Genomic DNA, 26,758 nt, shown 5'->3' with positions numbered 1-26,758 from the left:
GTGACAATTTCTGGACCAAGGGGAAATTCAGAAGAAAATGACATGGTAAATGTGGTGATTATATATATTATATTAGGGGATTTTTCTCTTTTTATTTAAGAGAGAATTTAACACATATAAGAAATCCCTTGATAAAATGACAAAGAAGAAAGCAACAGTTATGAAAAAATATATAAGCCCTTCAGAAGAAAAAAAAAAACGGTGACACAATCCCTGTTACAATCATCTATGGTATTTTAATGCAATGTCGTAGCAACAGATTCAGGAAATCTTTCCTGCCACAATCCATCACTTTTTATAATAACTCTCTCACCTCTGCCTGACAGAGAACTCTGCTCTCTCTACTGTTTTTTTTTTGTTTTGTATATATTATTATTGTTATAGTATATTTTGCATATTTTGTTGTATATATATTATTATTGTTTATTGTTTATAGCGCACTGTGCACTGTATATATACACTATGCATATATTGGAACCTATTTATGTTATGTACAAAGTTTTAATTTGCTGACCCACTACTGCTGTTACAAAATAATTTCCCAGTCTGGGATCATTAAAGTAATTATATTCTATTCTATTCTATTCTATAAACACTTCGAATATAAATGTGTAATTTCCCTTTGTTTTTTTGTTTGTTTGTTACTTAACCTTTTATGTAAATCTTACGTCTGTCTTGTGTATCCGCATGCAAGCATGTAATAAGAATGGATGCACTTGTTTAACTGTACTACATGCAATGCACTGAATTATTGAATTAAAAAAAGGTGGCAGTAAAGCAACAATAGAACAACAGATATAATACCAGCGAAGAAGAACGCTGACGTAGGCACTCTACGTCAGCGATGACCACAGAGCTTAACGGCCAATCACAGCACAGGAACGAAGATGGCGGAATCGGAGATGAGCGTCGGGTAGGCAGATAGCAACAAACTTTAGCTAATGTCTGGGTTGTTTGAATAGTTTTCAAGTATTTACCAGCGAGGGGACATTTAAACACAACTCGTGTGTTTATTAAGCCCTGTCCGCTGTGACATTTATGTCTGTGAGCGTTTCTTTTGAGCTGTTAGCACCGCGCTAACTTAGCTTAGCGAGCGCTAGCAGTTGAACATTTTGAATGGCTCTTCGCAGCGCGTGTGTGTCAGCCGCATGACAACAACAGCATGTCTGTGGAGTTGACTCGTAAATATAACTGCTTATTTAACGGGACGACAGGCAGGCGCTCACGTTTCTAGTTAAAGCGCCTCACTTAGTTCCAGTAACCGACAATAGGGAAGGTTTGTTATATGAGAAGAGGCTAACGTTAGTGTCCAGACATGGAGACGACAATGACAAAGTAAGATTAGCTTTGGTTACTTGAATGGAACATTTGCACAGCTTGAAAATTTGACCCATGAGCCGCCACTGAAAGTACCTCATCAAGCGACCTGCATAAATGAAATATACTGACTTTTACAGTCACTATTCCTACAATCAAAAACATAGAAATTCACTCATCTGGTTCATTTTCAAACGGCACAAATAAGTTGTGAAGCAATATACCGTACATCCTACTCCCTGGCAATATTCAAAACAATGTTTTAATAAAGATGGGGGATGTAGTTTATAACATAAATTATAACAGCTTTGTGTCCGCATAACTTTAAGCACTTTTTATGTTTCTATATGTGGAATAAAGCTGTGTAGCAGGTTGAGTGTATCACTAAGGCAATATCCAGTTTAAAGATGGGGAGGAAGAAAGTATTTTGTCCAGGTGTTCTCACATTGTTTATTTGTTTATTTACATTATTTTTTCTATGGTTAATGCATATGAAAATATGCATGTTTTCTTTTTCGTGTTGTGTATATGTAGCAAATTGTGTTAATGTGTTGAAGATATGATATAAATATGAAGCCATTCATTGTGATTCATATTATATAGTAGTGGAAATTGGGTAGGATTGAATAAGCTTTTGCTTCTCCCTATTCCTTTTCAGGCATGTTAAGTAAATATTTGTGTTTTTGTTCCTTAAGCTTTTATTGGATTATTTTTTATTTTATTATAGGAATGAAATATCGATAATATATATATATATATATATATATATATATATATATATATATATATATATATATATATATATATTCAAAGATGAGAAAGTTTATTTATAGAATTAGCAGACAGAAATGTTTCTTTTTAGCTCATCCAGTATTCCACATTATACATATATGTTTTAAAAAAAAAACAATAGCATCTAAGTTATAAATGGTATCGACAAATCTTCACAATCTTTCTTGACAAATCATTCACATGCAGATGAACTAAAATACACCCGTTATTCTCTTAGGAGCAGTCGAGAATTATGGACCATATTGCTGGGAAGATCTGCATTACGAGAGCCGGTATGTCTTCTTTCCACATGCCCCATATGCAAGAGTGTCGGGGTAGAACCAGAGTTTCTGACAGGATTGTCATATGGTCTCATCAATACTTTGAGTGTTGGTTGTGTAATTAGTGGAATCAGCTTTTTTTTTGGACTGAGTTTGGATGTACCAAAACAACATTAGTATAGTCAAATAATTTATCATACTTATGAAGAATGTGTTGACAGTATAGACACTACTGATTTTCTTTTCTTATTGTGAAATGTTCGATGTGCACAGGCTCAGATAGAGGCAGAGCTTGACAGACACTGGGACAGACTGCATCAAGGACTCAGTTACTATAAGCCACCCAGGTATGTTACAGTTATTTTGATAACATCAACATCAAATCCACTGTGATTCATACTGGAAAGGTAATTGTCCCCATCATTTGTTCCAGCTCATCCTCTGCTGGGAAAGTGAAGGAGAACAAAGATGTTGCACAACCATTGAAGGATTTTGGTCTGAGGATCAGTAAACTATTGGTGAGAGTTAAAATTGATTTACATAAAACATGTGATTCTCTGTCTTTTATTTGGTGGTGCATTTCATGACCATTTGGTAATAATTAAATTCTTAAATGAGGTCATTTTAATTCTTAAATTATAGGGTCTCGATGAGCAGCAGAGTGTGCAGCTTTTACAGTGCTATCTACAGGAGGACTACAGAGGAACTCGTGATTCGTTAAAGGTGTCTAATCTTACTTAGATCATTTTTTGTTGTCTCTGAATTGAGGTCTGAAATATTGCCGTTCTTGTGTGAATGTCAGAAGACATGAGAGCTATTCAGATGGTGGCTAACAGAGTCTTTCATGCAGGTTGTTCTCAAGGATGAGCGACAAAGCCAGGCACTGCTCCTGAAGGTCAGTACAGTTAGCTGAAGCCATTTAACACTTTCTGTATAGTTGTACTTGATTCAATATGATAGTTAAACATCTATATTTAATCCAAAAAGTGTGACTGTGTGTATTCACAGGTAGCTGACTATTACTATGAGGAACGTATGTGCTTGCTCAGATGTGTCCTGCTCTTGCTGACATACTTTCAGGATGAGCGACATCCTTACAGGGTGAGAAGCAGCTCGATTTGGTTCACATTGGGCATTTCTCCCTTTTAAAAATATGTTTATTTGTTTTTGCTTCTGTAAAATAAATCTGGGTGTGTTTATTTGTGTCCAGGCCGAATATTGTAACTGTGTCAATAAACTGGAGAAGGACCTTGTGAGCAAGTACCAGTCGCAGTTTGAGAACCTCTTCAAAGCAGAAGCACCAACATGGGAAACTCACGGAAACCTCATGGTGATAATTTTGTTTATATCTGGTCAATACCATAACACTGTTTATTGTAACCTAGATCTAATGCAAATATCACATATTTCTCACATTTTTTCTGTGACTCAAAGGTCATAACTTATGGTGACAACTGTACATTTTTGACTTTTTATTTTTAAGACGGAGAGGCAGGTGTCACTATGGTTCCTGCAGTGTCTAAGGGAACAGTCTCTGCTGCTGGAGATCATTTTTCTGTATTACGCCTACTTTGAGATGAGCTCGTCGGACCTGCTGAACTTCACCAAAATGTTCAAAGAAGAAGGCTTTGGGTTGCGGCAGACCAACAGACACCTAGTAGACAAGAGCATGGACTCACTGGTTGACCGCATCGGGTAAGAGCACTTCATTGTGTCTGTGTTTGTGAAGTTCACATGTTTAAAGACAGCTGTTCACCATGAAGTATAAATAGTGTGCCTGTCTGTGGTATGCATGTGACATTGCTGAAGGGTAACCAAATGCTCAGCTACCAAGATATACTTTTTTACATAAACATACAACATAAGCCAATGTTCTTTGAGAGATTCCTTAAATTTGTCCTCTGTGACCAAGACATTTACTGAATGGGACAACTGTATCAGTATATTTGGTGTGAAGGCTGTTTCTGAATGATCTCAAACATGTATTTGACCTTTCTGTAGCGCAATTTCTTGTGACTTATTGGCTGATATACACATGCATAATATATCAGCATTTATTGGCCGATCTAGTACATTGCTTAATATTTTATTCCTTGTGTTGTCTTTAATGTATCCCATTGTCCTAATATGTTTCTTTGGCTTGCAGATATTTGAGCTCTCTCATCCTGGTTGAGGGAATGGACATAGATTTCCTGCATAAGTGTGCCCTGGAAGACTGTACAGAGCAGCATCAGTTTTCCAATGCTCCTGACGTCATCAAGGTTTGCCCCCAGTCTCTAAATGCAGCTGACACAAATGTTATGTAATGTAACTGTAGAGCAATCATAGTCAACCCCACAGCATGTGAACTGATTCAGGCAGGTAGAATAAACCACACAGAAATCTGAACCTCCGTGTTCCCTCTGTTTCTCCCAGGAAATAGATCAGCTGCTGTTGACATTTGGTGACATCCCTCATCACGGGCCGGTGCTGCTGGCCTGGGTCCTGCTGAGACACACTCTGCGACCGGACGAATCCAGCCCTGTGGTCAGGAGAATAGGCAACACTGCCTTGCAGCTGGGGGTGTTCAAGTACATTTCAACCATGCTGAAAGGCCTTGGATCCTCAGGGAATAATGTAAGAGGACATAGAAACACACTTGGGCAAAATTAAAGTTCTTAAGAAGATGGGAGGAAAATCTGTAACTTTAGTTAAAACAAAATCTATTTCATGATTACCGTCTTGTCACAGCTACTAAAAGGGATCAGAGAGCTTCTGGTTTTCTATACCAGGTAGTTAAGTGGAAGCACATGGGGCCTCTGACCTAAATCAGTCTCTAATGAGATGGCTACAATGAAAACCACCTGGCAGTATGGAAACATGCTGATTAGTTTTATAGTCAGAATCTGAGCTACAGGTTTTATCATCATACCCCTCAAGCTGTAGTTTAAATATGCAGTGCAGCCAGACTTTGATTTGAAGACAAGGCTGAGAAAATATACTTCAGCAGCTTTGTGAAATGTTTTGTGTGCGACCAACACTGAAAATAACAAGTACCCCTAACAAACCATTACAAACACATATCAGTAGGAGCCAGTGTTTATTCTCATATGTATTTGTACTGTTATACTACATTACATTTTGTCTAAATGTGGACTTTTTTTTTCTCTCCAGTGCACAGCAAGTACAGCAAAGATGTGTATCTATGGTCTCCTCTCATTTGTGGTCACTTCTTTTGAAGAGGAAAGCCTGCAGGTATACAGTACATCCAGATTCAGCATGTATATACCTGTATGTTACTCAGTACATTCATGTTTGTAACTTGCCTTATCTTAATGCATGTGACAGACTGGCGGTGTGGCGACACAGTCCTCCCACCTTATCGATGCTGCCTGTGAGGTCCTCTCTGCTCCCAGTCTTGCTGAAGTTTTTTGGGAAATGGTGAGAAAAAAAAAACAAAGCAAAGAAGGTTCTTTAAAATAAACTTTGATAGGAATAAAAATAACAACTGTTGATAACATGTTTGTACACGTTTTGTTTTTTACCCAGAAACCAAACATGGGATTGGGAATGATCCTGGACAGTGCCGTCGGGATGTTCCCTCACAAAATTGGACCACTGTTACAGCTCCTAACTGCACTTCTGTCAAATAAGTCGACTGTTAAAAAGGTAGATTTCACACATGCACAGACATATGCACTCCCTGTATAAATGGTTTGACAATGTATTTTTTCTTACCTCTGTGTGGCAGGTGTATAACTTTTTGGATAAGATGTCGTTCTACACACAAGTCTACAAACATAAACCGAATGATATAATCTCTAAGGATGATGAGACACTGTGGAGGAGACAAACCCCAAAACTTCTCTACCCACTTGGTTAGTTTTTCTGGTTTGTTACTCTGAGAGTTGAACACAGATACAAAATGTTGTGGGCCCAAGAATATCTGTAATATGATTCTGATGCATATTTGTACTAGACATAATTGTAGACTATCCTGTTTCTCTTGTGTGATGTACCTCCACTGTAACACTTTGTCTCAACCATCAGGCACAGGGCAGACTAACCTGTGGATGCCACAGGGAGTGCTGGGCCAGGTGATGATTGGAGGCGAGCAGAGCTATGTGGTTCGCTGGGAACACTCCTACAGCTCCTGGACTCTCTTCACCTGTGAGGTGGAGATGCTGCTCCATGTTGTTTCAACTGCAGGTACACAACAGTCTGTTCATATATTCTCACAAGAAGATTGTTAAATACTTAGAAGGATAAGGTTATTGTCAATATTCTATGTTTTGGTTAATATTGTTAAGCAAATGTTTTTTTTATGTCAACTTATGAAATTATTATTCCACTCATTGTTTCAGCATAATTCATTTGAACATGGCTTTCTTGTGCTAGATGTTATAGCTCACTGTGCACGTGTGAAGCCCATCCTGGACCTGGTCCATAAGATCATAAGCACAGACTGGACTGTGTCAGACTGTCTGTTGCCTCTCACTTCACGCATCTACATGTTGCTGCAGAGGTAAACTTTACAGACACACTTTTAACAGTTTTGTTATCTTGTACTTGCTATATGTAACAGTCTTGATTAGAAACCAAGAATGAATGTTGTCATTTGTGTGTTTACCGTCAGATTAACATCGGTCATCAACCCTCCAGTGGACGTAATCGCCTCCTGTGTGAACTGCCTGTCTGTACTGGCTGCAAGGATGCCTGGAAAGGTGGGTGGGATGGGTTCATCCGACGTGAACAGGAGGTGAAATTAAAGATTTAAAGTTACAGTTCTTGAATCCTCCTCACACACCTATTTTTTCTAATCTTCAGGTGTGGTCCAGTTTGCATCACACAGGTTTCCTCCCCTTCGCCTCCAACCCTTTGACCAGCATGGCTCAGTGTGTAAGGTAAAGGAAAAAAGGAAAAAGGTGTTCTACCTAGTGTTTTATTTGCCTGGAAAATATCAGGCTATTAGTTTTTGGGGAAATAAAAAGTATTAAACTAAACATTTTTCTTTCTAGTGCTGAAGGGATGAAGGCAGGGAACTATGGCAACTTGCTGGTCCAGATTGAGCAGCCCAGGGGGGAGTATGCTGTGACCATCGCTTTCCTTCGTCTTGTTACAACCCTGGTCAAGGTGACAACAGCTTTTACCAAATTAGATGTTTTCTAGCCCACGTGTGAAGTTGGACAGTGCTATTTTACTTATGTAAAACATTGAATTAATCTATAAATCTGTGTCCAGCTGCTTTATTGCACATAATATGTTTATTCTTATCTCCTTTTGGTTCATTTCAGGGTCAGCTTGGCAGCACTCAGAACAAAGGCCTGATCCCCTGTGTGCTGCTCGTGTTAAAGGAGATGCTGCCCACGTACCACAAGTGGCGTTACAACACCTATGGAGTCAGGGAGAGGATAGGTAAGGCACATGGCTGAAAAGACGGTTTCTTTCTACCAGACCGGAAACTGAGAGTAAAAAGTGATAGAACTCTGGCGGCTCTTTGTTTCTGCAGGCTGTCTTACTTTGGAGCTGATCCATGCCATTCTCAATCTGAGTCCAGAGGGAGAGGACCAGGGCAGGTAAGGATAAGTCTTAACAGAATATTTATTATTTGAAAAATATGATTGAAATTACTTTAAAGATTTCACACTGAAATATACAGTACTGGATGTTCCAATGTGGTGTTATTAATTATTCTTTTGTAAATTAATGTTAAGAGTGATTTGCCAAAACCATCTCGGCTCAAAGTCCACATACTGGCTTCAGTTAAAAATGTTTATCTTTATTCTTGAGCTGAGCTGAATTAGTTGATTGACATTTAATCTTCATCAGTTTTAACAATCAATGAATTGTCCTCTGATTCAAGCAGCTCAAATGTGAGGATTTGCTGCTTTAAAAAAATAAGTTATTTTTAGCTTCTGGACTCATCAGTAATGAAAATCATTGTTGGTTGCCATGATTGCCCTTGATAATTAACTGTCAGACTTCAGTTTGTTGATTTACTTTTTCCTTTCTTTCTGCAGCACTCCCACCCTGCAGTCTCTGTGCATCTACAGCCTGGCAAACACGGAGGCTGGACAGGCAGTCGTCAATATCATGGGAGTTGGAGTGGACACCATAGATGTGGTCCTGGCTGCACAGCCCAGCAGGTGAACAGACAAGTCTTCATGCCTAGTTTTCTCTGTTTTGTTTTTTGATATAATTATCTTAAAACCTTCCACATCATTGACATGGACTAATTTCCTCCTTCTCTCTGATGCTATCCAGCTGTGGCGCTGAGGGTCCTGGTCAGATCCTCATCCAGACAGTCAAACTAGCCTTTTCTGTTACCAACAACGTCATCCGTCTGAAGCCGCCATCTGACGTTGTGTCCCCTCTGGAGCAGGCCCTGACACAACATGGTGGCCATGGCAACAATCTCATAGTCGTCTTGGCCAAGTATATTTACCACAAACATGACCCGGCACTGCCTCGCCTGGCAATCCAGCTGCTCAAAAGACTCGCCACAGTAAGGACTTCCGTTATATCCACGCTGTACTTGTCGGTTTTTGTCTTGATGATGTGCTGTCGTTTTTTAACAACAGTAAATATCCATAATGCTCAACTTATATTTTGTCCGTAGGTTGCTCCCATGTCAGTCTACGCTTGCCTTGGGAGCGACGCAGCAGCCATTCGGGATGCGTTTCTCACTCGGCTCCAGAGCAAGACAGAAGACATGAGGATCAAGGTCATGATCCTTGAGTTCCTCACCGTCGCTGTGGAAACCCAGCCCGGTCTAATTGAGCTTTTCCTTAACCTGGAAGTCAAAGATGGAAAAGAGGGGTCAAAGGTATGAACTGCAGGAATATGTGTAGAAAAAATAACAAGTGTGTTTGTTTTTACTTTTTGTAGTGTTGCATCTTGATCCTAAATATATATATATATTTATTGTTTTTACCTGTAGGAGTTTCTGCTTGGTGAGTGGAGCTGTCTCCATGTGGTTTTGGACCTGATTGACTCCAAACAACAGGGAAAATACTGGTGTCCCCCGCTACTCCACCGAGCGGCCCTGGCCTTCCTCCTCGCCCTCTGGCAGGACCGCAGAGATAGTGCCATCTCAGTCCTACGTACCAAGTAAGCACTTTATCTGAGACAAAATTACTTCCTTTGACCTGCAATAATAAAAATATGTTCAACTAGATGTTATGAATGACTGAATATTGGAGTTTGATGAATATATATATATATAATTTTTTTTTTTCTTTACAGACAAAGGTTTTGGGAAAATTTGACAACGCCTCTGTTTGGAACCCTCACCCAACCATCAGATACCACAGAGGTATTGTTTCACACTGCTTTATAGAGTGAATGCCATACAATTTTCTTTTATTATCTAGTTTCAAAATAAGTCATAAGGAAAAAAGGACATAAACTACTGTAAAGTAGATCTATTTCAGAGCTGTATTACATGGTGTCAGATAGGTGCATATGTTTGCATACTCACCCATATCAACATTTTAGGCAGTATCGGAACAACTTTAATTGTATGAGTAAGATGTCAAGCATATCAACTCCAGAATTGTATTTCACCCTCAGCCTTGTGTTCTGGAGACGTGTGCTTTTGTCATGAAAATCATCGGCCTGGAGATCTACTATGTTGTCAGGTAATTTCATTGTTCCCAAATTCATCACTTCCCTTTAGCTTATACCATATCTCAAGTAATTGAGATACATTATGCCTGTCTTGTTGCAGTGGTTCCTTGGAGCAGTCTCTGAAAGATGGGCTCCAGAAGTTTTCAAATGCACGGCGATATGAGTACTGGTCCCAGTATGTCAAGTCTATAGTGTGCCATGTGGCGGAGATGGAGGAGGAAGGCATCTGCTCCTTCCCTGAGACTCAGATGTTGATCTCTGCCTGGCGGATGCTACTAATTCTTTCCACGACCCATGTATGTCTGATCCTCGAGTGTATTATTGTTCTAGTTTTTCTTAAGAACTAAACTGGAAGGCAGAGTGAAAAGTCTACTGTAATAGACGGGCAGTGATGTAATATTGTTTAAATAATCGGATAACGTTTCTCCTGGGAGACATTCATAGTGTTGCACTCAGTTGTTCACTTGAAAAGCGGCAAAAATAGTTTAATAGTAATCAAAAACCTCTAAAGTTCTCTTAATATGTTGAATGTTGTTTCTTTCATTTAAAATGTCAAACGATTCCTTTATTTCTGATTGATTAGTTTGAGTGTCCTGGATGGATTCAGTGATGATTGGTGTATTTATGTTTATTTATTTCTGTTTTCAGTCCGATGTGATGCAGCTAACAGAGGACTCGACCAAACTGAAGCTTTTCATGGACGTCCTCGATGGGACCAAAGCTGCTGTAAGTCATCATTGCATAATATATTTTCTTTTCCCCTCTTGTTTCACTTCTTTTCTATTCATACTCCTTTTATTGCTATTTAACTTTCTAACTCTTATTGTCTCTTTCAGCTGACTACACCCATGTCTGTGCCTTGTCTTCGGCTTGGATCCATGATGGCCACTCTACTGCTCATCCTCCTCAAACAGTGGAGATGGTATGTATTAATGCATTTGACAGAGAGTTTATAGGTTTCCTTAATGTCGTAGTCAACAGTACACACTTGTATCTTAACTTCTTTATCTCTAATAAACTTCTCTTTTCCTGTCTCCAGTGTGGTAGCAACTGCTCCTGACATCCTGTCCCCCCTCTCCCTGATCCTGGAGAGTGTCCTTCAAGCTGACCAGCAGATGATGGAGAGGACCAAAGCCAAAATCTTTTCTGCACTCATTTCTGTGCTGCAGATTCAGGGACTCAATGGTAAGGGACGTGTGTGTCTTATGTTGTCTGTGTTTTAATCTAAGGTGGCAGTGGTCTGTTGTTCAATCTTTGGTGTTCATTCATTTATTTGCCAACTAGGTGGAGATATTTCTCAGCTGCCCCAGCTGTTGCTGTCCGTGTGTGAGACGGTGAAAGATGAGTCTCTGGCGCTCATCGATAATACTCGTCACATGAGCCAGGCGGGAGAGACAGTGGAGGACGAGGACAGCATGGAGACTGAGTCATTCCGCGGTCCACAGAAGGACCAGAGAGATGGGGTGAGCTGAGACAGGAATGATGGACAGAAATCTGTTGAACCCATGAGACGATTCTGTGATCTTGTGAATAACACCGGCAGTGATCCAGGGGGGTCAAGCACTGCCTCTGGTGGTCTGTTACGTAGACAAATGTCTTTTTTCGGTCCACCTTCATTACTGTGATATGAAAAAATACTTTAGGAAATAAAATTCGTTTTCACTCTTTTTACCAGGTGTGTGTGTTAGCGCTTCACTTAGCAAAGGAGCTGTGTTGCACCGACGAGGATGGCGAGCACTGGGTCTCAGTGATGAGGAAGGTTCCGGTTCTGCCCTCGGTGCTCAGCGCTGTTGAGCTCAGTCTGCGATCCAAACACAACCTCTACTTCACCGAGGCTGCACTTCACCTGCTGCTCACACTAGCCCGCACTCCTCAGGTAACAACAAAAACATTTTTCTGCTGCGATATTTAGAGAATAAGGCTGGAGGACGTCTGTGTTTGTCCTTGCCAATAAATAGTGTGAAACAAAACTATCAATACATTGGGCAAGGCAAGGCAGGGCAACTTTATTAGCACTTTTCATACATGAGGCAGACTCAAAGTGTTTCACAGCACAACATGTCATGAATTAAAATGCATTACAGAAAGACAAAGAGAATAAAAACATAGACAACAATAAAAACAGTGCGGATGTTAAAAGTGCAAAGATTTAGCAGAAAGCTAAGGTGAACATAAAAGTTTTCAGTCTAGTTTTAAAAGTGGTCAGAGTGGGTGAGAGTCTCACATCTTCAGGAAGTTTATTCCAGCTGTTTGTTGCATAGTGACTGAAAGATGCTTTCCCTTGATTTAAGTTTACTCTGCGAACCACCAACAGATTGGTCTCAGAGGATCTTAGTGATCTAGAAGGCTTATTAGTCCGTCTCTTTCCCTATCCAGCCGCTGGCTGTCAACCCCAAACCTGTTTATCGCTTCTGAAGAAATATATATTTTTAGAATGGCTCATAAATGTCCCAACACAGCTGGACACTGTGGTTTTTGGCAAACATTACTCAAACACGAGTAGGTTTGTTGACTTTTTTCAGCTGACGACTAACACACATTTTCTATGGCACAGAGCAATATTCTGTATCAGGCTTCGGATACATCAACATACATGCCTCATCCTTTAATGTTCTTCAAACCTTTTTATCAGTTTATGATTTCACATTTTAAAGATTTGTCTGGATTTCTCCTCCAGGGGGCAGCAGCTGTTGCTGGAGCAGGGGTCATCCAGACTATCTGCCTCCCTCTTCTGAGTGTCTATGAGGTGTCTTCAAACGGAGTTTCACAGGTAATAAAAATAAGATTCTAGCCTTTACGGAAACATTTTTCTGCCTTGCTTTCTAAATAACATAGCATTAGTATGATATAATAGCGTAGTGTGTCCGTCCATGTCTCTGAGCAGAGTTTCTCCAAGAAGTCCCAGGACTCCGCCTGCTGGCCGGGGGTGTACCGCCTCTGCATGTCTTTAATGGAGAGCCTGCTCAAGACGCTGCGCTACAACTTCATCAACGAAGCCCTGGACTTTGTTGGAGTACATCAAGAACGCATACTACAGGTATGACTGTAATGACAGTTGTCTTATTACAAAATTTGATGAATTGATTGATCTATAAACTGTTCCTCTTAATTTCTTGAATTCATTTACATATCACTTCTCCTCAAAGCTACACTTTGATACTATAACGCACTAAGAAAAATATTCTTACAAGAAGAAAGAAAATTTGGTTGTAATGTGGGTGTTTTTCTTGTTGACCTTAACATTACTTACCTTGACCTTTTCTTTCTCTCCTGCTCAGTGTCTGAATGCAGTGCGAACAGTGCAAAGCCTGGCCTGTTTGGACGAGGCGGATCATACTGTCGGTTTCCTGCTGCAGCTCTCGAGCTTCTGTAAAGAATGGCAGTTTCACCTGCCCAACCTGCTCAGAGATGTGCAGGCAAGTCCAGCAGAAAGCGCCACATCAGCAAAAGATGAAAACACCACAGCTCCACTGGTGCAGTGACGCTGCAGTGTTCAGTCAGTCAGTATGTTTCTTTCTGTCTCCTCCCTGCAGGTGAACCTGTGTTACCTGTGCCAGACCTGCACGTATCTGCTCCACAGCAAGAAGATGCTTCATCACTACCTCCAGGTCAGAAACCAGGACATTTACTACGTTTTATATGATTATGACAACAACAGGCACTGCAGCATCAGTACATATCTGTTCTGTATTATAACCAATGTATTATAACGTAATCGGCCGATAACTAAAGAACCCAATAAAAAATTCAAGAAATTATGCTATGACTGTTTTAGACAGACTATCCTGTGACTGATTTAAGCATTTTTTGGCCCTATTATATTTTGACTTTTTTGACATAATAACTGTGACTTTTTTTAGCGGGGGACACACTTTTCTATGGCTTTATTCAAAGATGTTTACGTTGATTTAGACTTAATGTTTGCTTTGGATTTTTTTAGGCCAAAAATGGCGAAGCGTTGCCCCCGGGTCCTCTTCCCAGGACACAACGGGCCCCGCAAACCCCATCTAAAGAAGCAAACGGTGTAGGGGAAAGAGAGGAAGCCGAGCAGAAGGCCCTGCTGGCTGTGCAGTGCAGTCTTTTGAAGATCCTCAGCAAAACTCTGGCAACTCTGCAGCACTTCACTCCAGACTGCTGCCAGATACTCCTGGACCAGGTCAGCCTGTTCATCCTGCTCATGTAGTTCCAAAATGAGTAATTATTTAAATGTATCCTGATAATGACCATCACAAGAAAATGCCACATGTTGACATTTAAGATTGTTTTCCTGTCTTTACAGAGTATGGACTTGGCAGAGTTTCGAACCCTGTTTGTGCTCAGCTTCACAACTCCGGCGTTTGACCCTGATGTGGCTCCTTCGTTCGGAACCCTGCTGGCCACCATCAACGTGGCCCTGAGCATGTTAAGCGAGGTAGATATTCAGTGTAACCACGAATAACTTCAACTACAGTCGACATACAGCGGATGCCTGATTGTTTTTGTGTTCTGTGTTCAAAGATGGAGAAGAAGAAAGAGCCAGTTTCATTAAGCATAGCCTCACTGGCTTCATCAGAGGAGATCCAAGCTCTGAAGTGAGTACATCTCCCTCCACCTACGTCAAGTATTATTTCAATTGATTTGCTTTCTTGCTGCGAGTTAGGTGAGAAGGTTGAAGTTAACTGTCTGTAGTCTGTATGAAGCTACAGCCAACAGCCAGAGTTGTACTGATCTTTTCCTCCAACTCATTTCACGTTTCTTTAGGATATTAAATTGAGATGTTTTGATATCCTAAAGAAGTTGTACTTATTTTTTCTTCAGGTCATTGTTAATGTTCACCATGGAGAACTGCTTCTACGTGCTGATCTCTCAGGCAGTTCGGTGTCTCAAAGATCCCTCCATCCTCCCCCGAGACAAACAGAGGCTCAAGCAGGAGCTCAGCTCTGAACTGGTGAGACATCACATCTCTCTTAACCTCTTTGTTTCAAGTAATTTTGTGTATGAGAAGCCTCTGACAGTTCATTCCTCTGTGTTTTCATTGAAGAACACCATCAGCCTTATCTTTAATAATAATCTTCCTCAGTATGACCTAACTTTCCTCTTCACCTCCAGAGCACTCTACTCTCGAGCCTTTCCCGCCACTTCCGCAGGGGCTCTCCATCGTCTCCTGCCAGCGGCATCCTCCCCTCATCTCAATCCAAACCTGCCACACCAGGCTCCAAGGCAAGCCATGAGGGCCAGGAGCCATTCATCCAGCTGGTTCAGGCCTTTGTCCGACTTGTGCAGAGATAAGATTTACAAAGCCAACAGTGTTTGTTTTTTACCTCCAGTAGTACAGTAACAAAACAGACTTTCTGGTGTAATACCATGTACACAGTTATTACAATAGTTCAAATAGCACAATGTTGTGACCTGGAGTGAGTGTTTATTGTAATATAATGTTTGATAACGATCGGAGCCATTATTTCATCTTGCCAAAACTGCTGTTGTAACTGAAATTGACATGACCACAACCAAAGTGTTTACTTTGTAAGGCCAACAAGAAGCTGCCTGACTGTCCAAACATGTATTATAAAGAGATCTTGGTGCTACTAAACACCAGTCACTGACTGTGGTTTATCTTTCCAAGGCCTAGTTTTATAGGTCACTTTGATGATACTTAATGACAAGACATGTTTCAAGTGCTACTTAAAAAATTAGACCTTTCAATTCAAATCTTCTCGTGTATAATGCCTAAGTGTAGTAGTAATGCTTATTCTGTAAAGCTCCATTATACCTTTTCTACTTCTTAATTTTCACTAAGTCTTGATCTGAACTTTCCTATTTTCTTATCTGTGCTTATCCATATTTGAAGCAGCTGCAAAGATTAGTAATGAGAAAAATGTATATGCAAATAAAGGGACTTTTGTACCGCAACTATGTTTCATCATTAGATTCTTTTCTTTACTGCATTTGCACATAATTCCTTGAACACACAGTAGTCCTGGAACATCCTATACATAAACTGACCGATGAGAACAAAAAGGTCAAAACAAGTCAGTAATAAAATACATTTTCTTATATGCATCATATAAAAGCTTAGAGGAAAAATATTTAAAATGCAGGATTTACTATTTACAAAGGCATTTTTCTTTAAAAGAACTTTTACAACTTGAGTACCTAAAATCAATCAAATCATAGGCGGGCCATGTGCAATTCTAGTACAAAAAGGATTCGATGATGGAGAGTAAGGTGACAGTTTTACAGCAGGACAGAAAGGCAGGATGAGACCTGATGAACTCGAAGCTACATTATCAAAAGCAGTGTAGGGCATTGAACCAGCAGATTTAGTAGCTGCTGTGTAAAGAAACATCGCTATTGTGATCCTCTGAGGATTCAGAGCATCTGTCCGCACTTCTTCTGGAAGACTGGAGGTCTGTAGCGCCCCCTACTGGCCATTGACTGGGACCTCCTGAAACAAAAGTACAGTACATCAGTACATATGTCTGTGTAGTTTATTTAGGGAATCCTGATGTTAACTTTTCCCTGTAATGCAAGTTTCCACAATACATTCTACCATTGTGTCTGTATGTTGAAAAATGCCACAGTATAGTTAGTCGGTATACTAGGACTTGCTCTACCAATTTTTGGGGCTTTTTTCTCACAAATTTAAAAAAAAAAGATGTCGAAAAAAGTCAGAATATAATATGTCCAAAAAAATGAAATAACAAAACAAAAACAATTCCGTCATGGAAAAGTGTGTCCACAAAAAAAGTCATAGTTTAGAGTGGCAAAAAAGTCAAAATATAATATTTCCAAAAAATGCTTAAATCAGTCATACGATAGCCTGACCTAGTCATATCATAACTTGTTGAAGAAGTCATAGAAAAAAGTGTGTACCAGAAAAATAGTACAGGAGTGGGCAATTCTGGTCCTAGAGAGCCACTGTCCTGCATGTTTTAGGATTCTCCCTGCCCTAACACACCTGAGTCTAACAATAATCAAACTATGACAAGCATCAGCTGCTTGATAACAAGCACATCATTAGAATCAGGTGTGTTAGAGCACAGAGAAACCTAAAACATGCAGGACAGTGGCTCTACAGGACCGGAATAGCCCACCCCTGGCATAGTATGTCAACTGACTATAGGGTGGCATTTTTAGACATACAGACAACGGTAGAATGTATTACACGACTGAGTCGATAAACTGTTAAATCTGAGCATCTCCTGATAGATTGATACTTTGGTATATGCTTCATGCAATAGACAATATCAAATCAATCGGGTCACATGCATAAGATCAATAGGATAGCCTGTCTAAAACAGGCATGGCAACATTTGTTTTTAAAAGTAATAGAAAAGTGTGTCCAAATAATAAGCCAAAAGAGTCATAAAAAACTCACATACATACACAACGGTAGAATGTATTGAGTTGATCCTATAAACTGGTAAATCTGAGCAGCTCCTGATACTTTAATACTTTGGTATATGCTTCATGCAATAGACAAAATCAAATCAAATCGGGTCTCATGCATGAGATCAATCTCAAAGCCTGCACTTCAACCACACTGACCTTCGTCTGGTCCTCCAGACAGGCCTTTCAGGCCAAAGAGGGTGCAGTAATTTGTCTATCATTATTTCACATAGAGGATGAGAAGGAAAAGAAGATTGATTCACTGAAGGACAATGTATCATTGCGCACAGGCACATTTAACTGGGGCACATTTGTCTTTGGTAAACTCACCTCTAAATTCCCCCTGGCTTTCTTCAACACCCCGTGGGTGAGATACACTGGATTAGGGGCAAGAAATTCACATCAAATAAGTCACATACCCCAGTTTATTTTCACATTGGTAAACAGAGATGGAACTCTGTAGATGTGTTTGGGACTGTTGCTTAGGGCAACAACATTTTTTTCACAATTTTCTGTCACAAAAAAACAACAATATTAAATTTAGAATTGTATAAAACAAAGAAAAGTAGCAAATCCTCACATTAGAGAAGCCAGGAACAGACAATATTTGACAGTTTAGCTTGACAAATAACTTTTAAAAAATGGAAGTAGATGTAAAGACGCATCTTTACGAGTATACAGTACAGTAAGTGTCTAAGTCAAACAAGAGAACCTTACACTGATCAATGATGACTCTTTCCATCCCCTCTTTGAGCTGGTTGGTTGACCGGAGGCGTTTGACGGCTCCACTCAGCATCCTCTCCTGCTGTGACAGCCTGCTCTTCAGTCTGGCCATCTCATTTTTCAGCAGCTCATCCTGATAAGGAGGATAAAAAGATTAAGCTTTGGTTTTGCAGATACTTAATTAGCTAGGGTACACGCAGAATACTTAGTACATGTCTACCTGCTGGTTGTTGCCGCCGTCCCCTGCTATGTTACCAGCAGGCAAAGAGACTCTCCACACCAGTTTGAGCAGTCGACCAGCCTCCTCCAACACGTGCTGCATGGTGTCCACGCTGCCATTCAGACTCTTCAGATGTTGTTGTTGTTCTGTCACCTATGAATATGTACACATAATGGCATTAACACTAAATACTTATAAATTGTGCAAGCTGTGGAATGAAAAGTTTGTTTTTAAAATTACTGGTATTACGACCTTATTACGATTGATTTCATACATTTAATTTGTTTAATACACCACAGACGGCAACTGAAAAACATCTAAAACATGGCGTGTTGGCAGTACCTTGTTGTCAGAGCCCTGCTGTTTGAGTGCGTGCAGACTCTCCTGCAGTTGTGTGACCATGCTGCGCGACAGCTTACGGCCCTCTGAGATCTGCTTGCGGAGGGCGTTGTAGTCCTCAATCAGACCCAAAATATGGCGGCCGTTGCGACTGGCCCACATCCGGTGGCCCGGCACCAGGCGAGAGGGAGCGCCGGAGACACTGTCACCGGAGCTGTTGCTGAATGACCCACCGTCCACATCTGAATGAGCACGACGTTTGTCATCTGGAAAGAGGTTTTGAAATACCGTTATACTCTCTCTGAAATGTACAATGCTTTTTATCTGTAAGGGCTTATTCACTGTTATAATTTAACATGATACTAATTCTGATGAGGTTTTCTTACCATGGAGGACACAGGTGTGTTCGTTGTGACTCTGAAATGAGTGACGGAGAGGATCACATCCTTCATGACGGGGTGACTTGCCTCCTTCATCTAAGACAAATGAAAAACCAACACTTAGTGGCCAGGCAGATCCCTGTGTGTTTATCTGTATACCTGCAACATGGAATCAGCATATGAGACTGTGCCTTGTGCTTACCTGGAGAGGACAGCAGGTAGTTTATGTTAATGGTTTCAGAGCGGTTGGGTCCTCTAAGCAGCTGCTCCTCCAGTTTTTGTCGCAGTGCTGTATTGGTCTGGATGCTCCTCTCCAGCTGCAGCCTCAGGTGTCTGATTTCCAGCAGCAGCTCGCCCAGGTCCACTGAGCCGGAGGGAGGAACAGGGACGGGCTCCTTGGTCGCCTCACTGGATTCTGCCAAGAGGAAGAGTGAAGGAGAGGGAAAGTCATTAGTCTCATTTGTGTTACAGAAAACCAACAGGACACAGAAGCAAACTGGACCAGAATGACTTAAAGCATTCTCTTTCCACCACATAGAGTCACTTTATACGGTCTAACTGTACATTATCTTTGCTCTCTGAAGGCACTCACTTCAAAAAAAGAAAATGTAGAGAGAGAGTTCATTTGTTCTACATTATTTTCATTGTTCACCTTTGATTAAAAAATCTTTGATGTCTGAGTTTGGCTATGTCACACTGACTTGACCCCATTATTAATGAACCTATGATTTAAACTAGATAACACAACAATAGGCTCTTTAAAACAAAACTGGCTGTACCGTTGTGTTTTGTTTTTGTTTGAGCTTCCGTCTTGATCTGTTCGTGAACGTGCAGCTCCACCCGCAGTGACTGCAGAAGATGCTGGGAGTCAGACAGCTGCTGCCTCTGGAGCTTCACGTCACCCTGCAACCTGGAAGCATCCACACACACACACGCACAAATACACATCAAATTCAATTACTTATAAAATTATGATTCATATTTATCAACTAAGAGGGAATAGAGAGGGTCAACTACTTCTATGCACTGCACTGTATGTGTAGGGCTCCCTGTGTTTGTTTTTTATTCTAAACCATGGGATACATTTTTGTTTTTATTTAATTGAAAATAAGCAAAAAATCATCTCAAACAAAAAACTGCATTAAAGTTCTGATGATTTATTAGTTTTAGATAGGTTTCTTTGCTGGCCATTGAGTATAAAGTCCACCACACTACACACACTAAAGAAACGAGGAAAGGAAAGGGAGAGGAAAAGTGATCTGACAGTAAACTAGACTCCAGGTTTCGGGTGTCAGCCTCACTCCCCGTGTCATGAGGTCCCGGGGCAAGAGGTCACATGGTATTTATGGATGTGTGTTCGTGGATTAGCCTACAAATGATAGGCTATCCTGTTTCTGAGCTGTAATAATAGTAATGATAATGACTCTTGAATGAATGGTAATTAGTTGCATTGTGCAGTTGCAGGTTGTAATGATAGTGTTGGTGTACAGTGAGGAGACGTGTGTGTGTGTGTGTGTGTGTGTGTGTACCTGTGCAGCTCCTCCTTGCTGTAGTGCAGTGACTCCTGAAGCTGGGAGTTTTCTTGGCTGCTGTGCTCCAGCCTCTCCTGCAGTTGTCTGTTTTCTTGCCTCAGAGCTTCACATTCCCTTCTGCTCTGCTCCAGTTTTGCCGTCCGCCTGGCCAGAGTCTCCCGTAGCTTCTCGTTCTCCTTCTGCTTGTCTGAAGGAAATTAAAACATTTTAAAGTTAGTGAAGAGTTATGTTTGTAAAGTTAAAGTTAGTTGCAAGCACCACTTCAGTCATAGATGTGTGTATGTTTTTGATAAAGTCCTGGGCAAAACAGCAACCAGCCAAGCCAGACTGGCAAATAGGTATGTGGAAACGTACTGACTGAAAAGGTGAGTAATGATTATAGTACAAAGTGAGCTTGTGTTGTGTTTTACCTCTAGACCCAAGGCTGAGCTGTTCCTTCAGGATTTGGTTTTGTCCCCAGAGAATTCGCACCTCATTGGCCAGCTGACCCTGCTCCTCGTTGCCGTGGATGAAGATGTTTGTGGCTGCTGAACATAGGCACATACACACTCATCACTCAAAAAATATGTGAACTAAATCATTAACATACAATGCATTTCACACAACTTAATAATCACACAGAGAGAAAATGAAACACAGGCAGGTGATTTCAGGTGTGTACCTGGGTCTTTCTCCACCTCCGCTAATCTCTTCTCCAGCTGTTCCCTAAGACGGTCGTTGGTGCGGATGCTCTCCTCCAGGCGCAGGCGCAGAGCTCGGATCTCCTGCAGATGTTCCACCAGCGAGTCTGACAGAAGCACATGCCCAGAGCTAAATTATAGGGGTACTTAAAGGAGATTTAGGATTGAAAACAGATTTGAAAATAGGAAATTGTCAAAATACCCTGACTTTTAATCTCTAGCATGGGTGAAAACTACAACAACACTAGACCCTACATTTCCTATAATTCAACTTGATAACCCTCCCTGCATAGTAGTCTAAATGACTGTGTCTTTCAAACACCACAACCACACAAAGTTTGTAAAACAGACTTTCTGGTAAAAAATATGTATTCTCCAAGCCCAAGCTGAGATAATGCTGATGACATCACTACGACTTTTTCCAAAGAAGCTCCTCCAGAGCCATTCAATTGTTGAGAGGCTGAATACAAAACTAACTTGAAATCTGTGCCCCTTTAATAAATAATCCTGCATATTTTCATTGAGACAGTAAACCCCCATAATGCTGTGACACTATCATCAAATAGCAAAACCTGAATGAATGAAATTATGAGAGCATTTTGGTTTCTGAATTAGACTTACACTATTGTTATGTAAAGTTTAAAAATGAATAATAAATAAACTAACTAACATGATAATCAGCCTACCTATGACCCACATTTACCTGAAGCCATAGTGTGAGGCTGTTCGGCAGCGTTCTTTTGTGAGCCGGTGTCTCCGTCTTGTTTATGGACATCTGTCTGAGGCCCGGATGCGTCCTGGCCATGGCTGTGATCCTGTTCCTGATGGTGGGAGCTGGTCTGGGCCATAATTGAACGATGCAGGTCCAATTCACTGCGTAGGGTGGTGTTGAGCTCCTCGCTGTCCCTCAGCTGCTCCTGTAGTCGCCCATTCTCCCTCTGCAGGCCCTGCAGTCTGCTGGCAGCGTCCCTGTGACCGCACACACCTTCCTCCTGAGCTCCTCCCACAGTAGGAAAAACTGCTGCTGTCCATTCAGAGGGGTTGTGCTGGCCTAACGATGCACAGAGTGACAACAATGGGTGGTCTAAAGTGCCTTTTTAGACACACTTTTTGTATGAAAGACCTCTCTGTTACCCCTCATCCCTCATTATTACATACCTAAATTAATACTAGGTCATGTTCCACCTTCTATAGTTAGAGCTGGTAAACCAAAATATCAGCAAGCACTGACAACACTCTGAAACGTGAGGAGCCAAACAGATAAAGTGTTGGCAACTATACAGAGTTAGTGTAGCAGAAAGGAAAATGTGAGTTTAGTGGGTTTACAGGCCCCTCTGCAGGACCTCTCACATATCCACATGCTTCACTTGTCTCTGTAATAGCCTACATTGTCTCTTTTCCTGAGGGAAACACAATTTGAAGATTGAACCGGATAGTTGCCACTGAATAATGCAACTCTTAGTGGGGCTGATTGAAACTGGACACCTGCGCTACCCTTGGCCTGCAGCCTTTGTCCTGTGGGATGCCTCACTGCAACAGAATGGATCTGAGTGGAAAATAAGTGCCATTACAGACTGTGACTAGACTAGCAGGGCCCATGGACAAGGACTCAGGTAGTCTCAATGATATACCACTGAGTCAAGAAAAGAGGACAATATGCATTTTTTAAAGAACAGATAAGCTATAGGGTACTAGACTAAGATTAAGTTTAAGTATATGTTTAAGTATCACATCTAAAAATCTGCAGCTTATATGAACATATCTTTGTGCTTACTGTGGACTCGACTGTCACTTTGTGTGGTCGGGCTGCTCTGGCAGGAGGAGGTCCTGTCTGAATGGTACGGATCAGAGTTTGAGCTGTGGTGGCTGCTGGGACTTTGGCCTCTGAACTGGCCCTGCAGGCTCTGGATCAGACGGTTCTTCTCCTGCAGCTCTTTAGCCAACCTGGGAGGAGGAGGAGAAATTAGTCACGTTAGTCACTTAGTCTCCCAGAGGATGCAACAAGTGCACACATCATCTCACTGAATGAGTAACCATGTCAAACAAAGAAGTACACAGCGCGAGGAACAGCACCCAAGAGACATCTGAGATGTCAAGAAAAATATGTCCCTGACGAGAAGACTTGCAACTTTCAGCAGAAACACACAGCTGGAAAATATGAAAGAAAGGTTCACAGCAAACGTCATGCTGTCTGTCTGGATCAAACCCGCTCACAGGTCAAGCTGCTCCCTGGTACATTCAGCCAGCGTGAGGTTCTGCTGGACGAGGAAGCCGATGTGCTGCTGCAGCAGCTCTCTTTCGCCCTCTAGCTCCAGACGCAGATTATCTATCTCCCGCTGGATCCTAGCCGGGCTGTCCAGAGGATCTCTCATGCTCTCCTCACAGGACAGCTGTGAACCCTGTTGAAGCTCCCCAGGGCTGCCCACATCGGTAATAATATCGATTAACGTATGTCACTATGAGTAACTTTAATTTCTCTCCCTGCACCGGGTCACAGTAAAAAAAGACACTTGCCATCGGGCCAATCAACTTTAAAGCTTAATTTACTTTTTGGATGATACTGTTCCAGAACATTGACACGTGTGTGTGTGTGTGTGTGTGTGTGTGTGTGTGTGTGTGTGTGTTTCTCAGAGACAACGGTGACCCAGTTAGGGGGCAGTGTAACCTTAATGTTCTGGCTGTCACTGAAATAATTAGGTCAACAGCAGGACACTATTCCAAATCAACAGCACACGCACCGCCTGGGGTCATAAGGCAATTGGCTGGGTCGAGAAGGGGGGGGGGGGGCTGTCTATAAAAGGGTCACGAGACAAACACCAAAACAGCTCAGCGAGCAAATCTCAAATCTCAGTTTCATGAGAACGATCCAAACTGGTCAAAATAAATCTCATCAACTTAGAACTCAGAACACACAACTGGTGACAAATTAACACGCTATATCTAATTTGTATTTAAATTGTTTAATTCCTAAAAAAGAAAACAACATGTAAAGTCCACGTTTAAAAGAGGGTCATGTGCTGGACTATTTTTTTGTTGCCGTTTTGTTACGGTTGGACAGAGCCAGGCTATTTGTTCCTCCATGTGGCTGCTGGCTCCGGGACGACATTTATGTGGCATATCATCAATCTATCCACCAGAAAGTGGATAACCATATTTCCCAAAATGTCAAACCATTTCATTCAAGCATGTGATTAGAGTATCGCTGTAACCTAACATTAGGAAGGAATGGACCATTCTAGTTGACTTCCATGACAAATAAACATGCGACAAATTGAATACGAGCAAAATTGATTAAAAGACACTCTGTTCGCAGTGTGAAAGTTTAAGGGCGTACCTGCGAGACAGTTCCAGGGCGACCATGTCCTCATTATCCAGACAAGACTCTCCTAACAGACAGAGGAAAAGATGCTGTCAAGGACCTGTCTGTGGAAATCAGTTACGAATGACTGCTCTTTTGTGTTCCTCTCTCTCTGATAGTGCTCTCTCTTTATTAAAGCATCAAGACATTTCTGCACAATAGGAGAGTACTGTTTGCATATGACTCAAACACAGCTGTTTTTAAAACTTAGTACCTGCCTTTAACTTTGTTAAATATTGAGGTTAAGTATCAAGTTGGAGAGCCTAACTTTATTCTCTTACTCTTCATTAGCATGTGTGTTGGCTGGAGATTTGTGTGCTTTGGCACAGTGCTGTATGATGAATCAAATATCAAATTGTGCTTGTGATCTACCTTTGTCCAGCCGTCCCTCCAGCTTGTCCAGAATGCTCAAGCTCTTGTCCAGCTGCTCTTTAACCGCCTCCCCCATGTAGTAGTCGACTTCGCCGGCCTGCAGCAGCTCCTTGAAGGCCTTGCTCAGTTCGCCCAGCTGCCGACGCTGCAGGGCTCCCAGCCTACGGCTCTCCTTGATCTGCAGCCTTAGTTGTGACAGCTCCCTGGCCTGTGACTGCACCAGGGAATCCAGTCTGTGGAGACAGAATGAGGGCAAGCACGGGGGGAAAGAAAATAACTAAGTCAGCAACAGTATGACTCAAGATTTGATTTTCAAAATGACTGTGACACATTCACCCAGTGTAGAAGTATAGTATAATATTGATAATGCACTGAGGAAGAGTGTTGACCTTGCAGGTGATGCGGAGCGGCTGTGGGTCTGCTGCAGCTGTTCACTTGTGCTTCTGTTCAGTGTCCTCTCTCTTTCCAGTTCCATATTCGAGTGGCTGGTTTTATCCTTCATCGGCTGGTTCTCACCCTCCTTTTTCTCCCTTAGCTGCCCGCTTCTGTAGCTCCTGTCTTGGCTATGGTGCTCTCTCTGTGTCCCCTCTTGATCCCTGACGGTTGAGGGATCAAAGGTGTTGGCAGCTACATCACTGGAGAGGGAGCTCCTACGCAGAAGACTTTGCATTTGGAGGATGAGTTTGGTCTGGTTTTCCAGCTGGACCTTCAGCTCTCTGACTTGTCCCTGAAGCTGCAGAGGGTCCTTTGAAACACCGTACTCGTCATAGACCTGGAGGCTTTTCAGACTGACCTGAAAACAGACAGGAGAGAGTTTCTACTGATATTTTGGGTCACAATTCGTACAGTGGCAAATTGCCATTGCCAGAACTATCTCCACAGTGCTGTGTCAGTGCCGGTGTATGTTCTGGCTACATTGGCTTATCATTGTGGTAGGGGAAAAAAAACGGCCTGGCTTGTTTGTATTTCTTTAAATCAATCAGAAATGTCTTGGGCTGCGCTAAACCTTATAGCGGAGATAGCATGAGGCCAGGAGAATGCCTTTATCCCACGATATCCCCCAATGCACTGTACATCCAGTGAGCCAGACTACTGTTGCTATAACTGTCAAGCTTTCTGTCCTCCCACGGCACCAGTGCAGTTTACAATTCTTGGTCATTTTGAAACAATGGGTCCTTGATTTCACACAGATGTATACAAAAGCTTTTCATTTCTAGCCAGCGACTGCCAATTTTGCTGGCTGCAGTGAAGAACTGTAGCCAGAAGAATTTATCTGCAGTTTGTTTAAAATGCACCCCGGCTGACTTTTTATTTTTTTCTATCTGAATAGACCTAAACCAAGAACCATGTAAAGAGGGTATTAATATGCATAATGATGTGCTAAAAGAGGCTAACCATGCATGTCCCGGACAACAAATTAACATCTCCACCAGCTAAGAAAAATTTAGACAGCTCTGCTCTTGAAACATTACTGCAGTGTAGAGCTCATTAGTCTTGGTGTTATATTGCATGTTTCATAAGGAAAAATGCAAGATCAGACCGTTATTTTGTCCTTACATTGCTCAAATTTCTAAACGATATTTTCACTTTTAGCGTAACAAAAGTAAAGGATGAGGACTAACCAGTGGCAAACAACAGGTCTCAGGTAATGTTTGCTGGGGTTGCTGGAATGTAAACTTCCTCAGTTACAATAAAGAGCTACTAATATTAGTCTACACTCATATTAGCTGCTTCCGGGCCAGTGGGGAAGTACTGCACAGTGGTAACCTATTACAATGTTAAATGCATTTCTTACATTTTTGCTTG

The 26,758-nt window shown here is 41.5% G+C and overlaps 2 protein-coding genes across 6 annotated transcripts in view; one reads left to right on the top strand and one right to left on the bottom strand.

Moving 5' to 3' along the window:
* Positions 1-894: 894 nt before the first annotated feature.
* nup188 (nucleoporin 188) lies at positions 895-15,746 on the top strand. Its single transcript, XM_083930455.1, has 43 exons — positions 895-913; positions 2,327-2,381; positions 2,643-2,716; positions 2,803-2,887; positions 3,012-3,092; positions 3,220-3,264; positions 3,378-3,470; positions 3,580-3,699; positions 3,853-4,064; positions 4,516-4,630; positions 4,785-4,985; positions 5,523-5,603; positions 5,697-5,789; positions 5,898-6,017; positions 6,100-6,226; positions 6,399-6,557; positions 6,747-6,873; positions 6,985-7,072; positions 7,176-7,252; positions 7,367-7,481; positions 7,643-7,763; positions 7,858-7,924; positions 8,369-8,494; positions 8,613-8,853; positions 8,968-9,174; positions 9,289-9,458; positions 9,594-9,663; positions 9,921-9,988; positions 10,078-10,273; positions 10,626-10,703; positions 10,814-10,899; positions 11,017-11,162; positions 11,262-11,440; positions 11,653-11,853; positions 12,655-12,747; positions 12,862-13,014; positions 13,256-13,393; positions 13,511-13,585; positions 13,918-14,133; positions 14,257-14,388; positions 14,475-14,548; positions 14,775-14,904; positions 15,066-15,746. The coding sequence occupies exons 1-43, from the start codon at positions 903-905 to the stop codon at positions 15,243-15,245; spliced, it is 5,226 nt and encodes a 1,741-aa protein (XP_083786581.1). The 5' UTR covers positions 895-902; the 3' UTR covers positions 15,246-15,746.
* Positions 15,747-15,927: 181 nt separating this feature from the next.
* Positions 15,928-26,758, bottom strand: part of cdk5rap2 (CDK5 regulatory subunit associated protein 2) — a 33,480-nt gene continuing 22,649 nt past the window's right edge. For 4 of the 5 annotated variants that reach the window (XM_083930315.1, XM_083930318.1, XM_083930316.1 and 1 more), the window contains 17 exons: positions 25,342-25,745; positions 24,953-25,185; positions 24,557-24,608; positions 22,997-23,166; positions 21,926-22,273; positions 21,204-21,329; positions 20,953-21,069; positions 20,540-20,729; positions 19,790-19,920; positions 19,213-19,425; positions 19,017-19,106; positions 18,634-18,896; positions 18,292-18,444; positions 18,066-18,204; positions 17,679-17,725; positions 17,508-17,562; positions 15,928-16,404 (listed from right to left, as the gene is read on the bottom strand). In XM_083930315.1, coding sequence (XP_083786441.1) covers positions 16,280-16,404; positions 17,508-17,562; positions 17,679-17,725; positions 18,066-18,204; positions 18,292-18,444; positions 18,634-18,896; positions 19,017-19,106; positions 19,213-19,425; positions 19,790-19,920; positions 20,540-20,729; positions 20,953-21,069; positions 21,204-21,329; positions 21,926-22,273; positions 22,997-23,166; positions 24,557-24,608; positions 24,953-25,185; positions 25,342-25,745 — 2,856 coding nt within the window. In that variant the 3' untranslated portion in view covers positions 15,928-16,279. The remainder of the gene's footprint in view (positions 16,405-17,507; positions 17,563-17,678; positions 17,726-18,065; positions 18,205-18,291; positions 18,445-18,633; positions 18,897-19,016; positions 19,107-19,212; positions 19,426-19,789; positions 19,921-20,539; positions 20,730-20,952; positions 21,070-21,203; positions 21,330-21,925; positions 22,274-22,996; positions 23,167-24,556; positions 24,609-24,952; positions 25,186-25,341; positions 25,746-26,758) is intronic. The other variant, XM_083930319.1, reaches the window with a different exon arrangement.

This window comes from Echiichthys vipera, assembly GCF_963691815.1.
Source record: "Echiichthys vipera genome assembly, chromosome: 16".
NCBI classification, from domain to species: Eukaryota; Metazoa; Chordata; class Actinopteri; order Perciformes; family Trachinidae; genus Echiichthys; species Echiichthys vipera.
The sequence above is the reverse complement of the archived record's forward strand: the minus strand, read 5'-3'. Positions and strand labels throughout refer to the sequence as shown.

Coding starts and splice junctions, on each gene's coding strand:
- nup188 (XM_083930455.1), top strand. Junction 6,874..6,984: donor ATCTACATGTTGCTGCAGAG/GTAAACTTTACA, acceptor GTTTACCGTCAG/ATTAACATCGGTCATCAACC. Junction 13,586..13,917: donor TGCTTCATCACTACCTCCAG/GTCAGAAACCAG, acceptor GGATTTTTTTAG/GCCAAAAATGGCGAAGCGTT.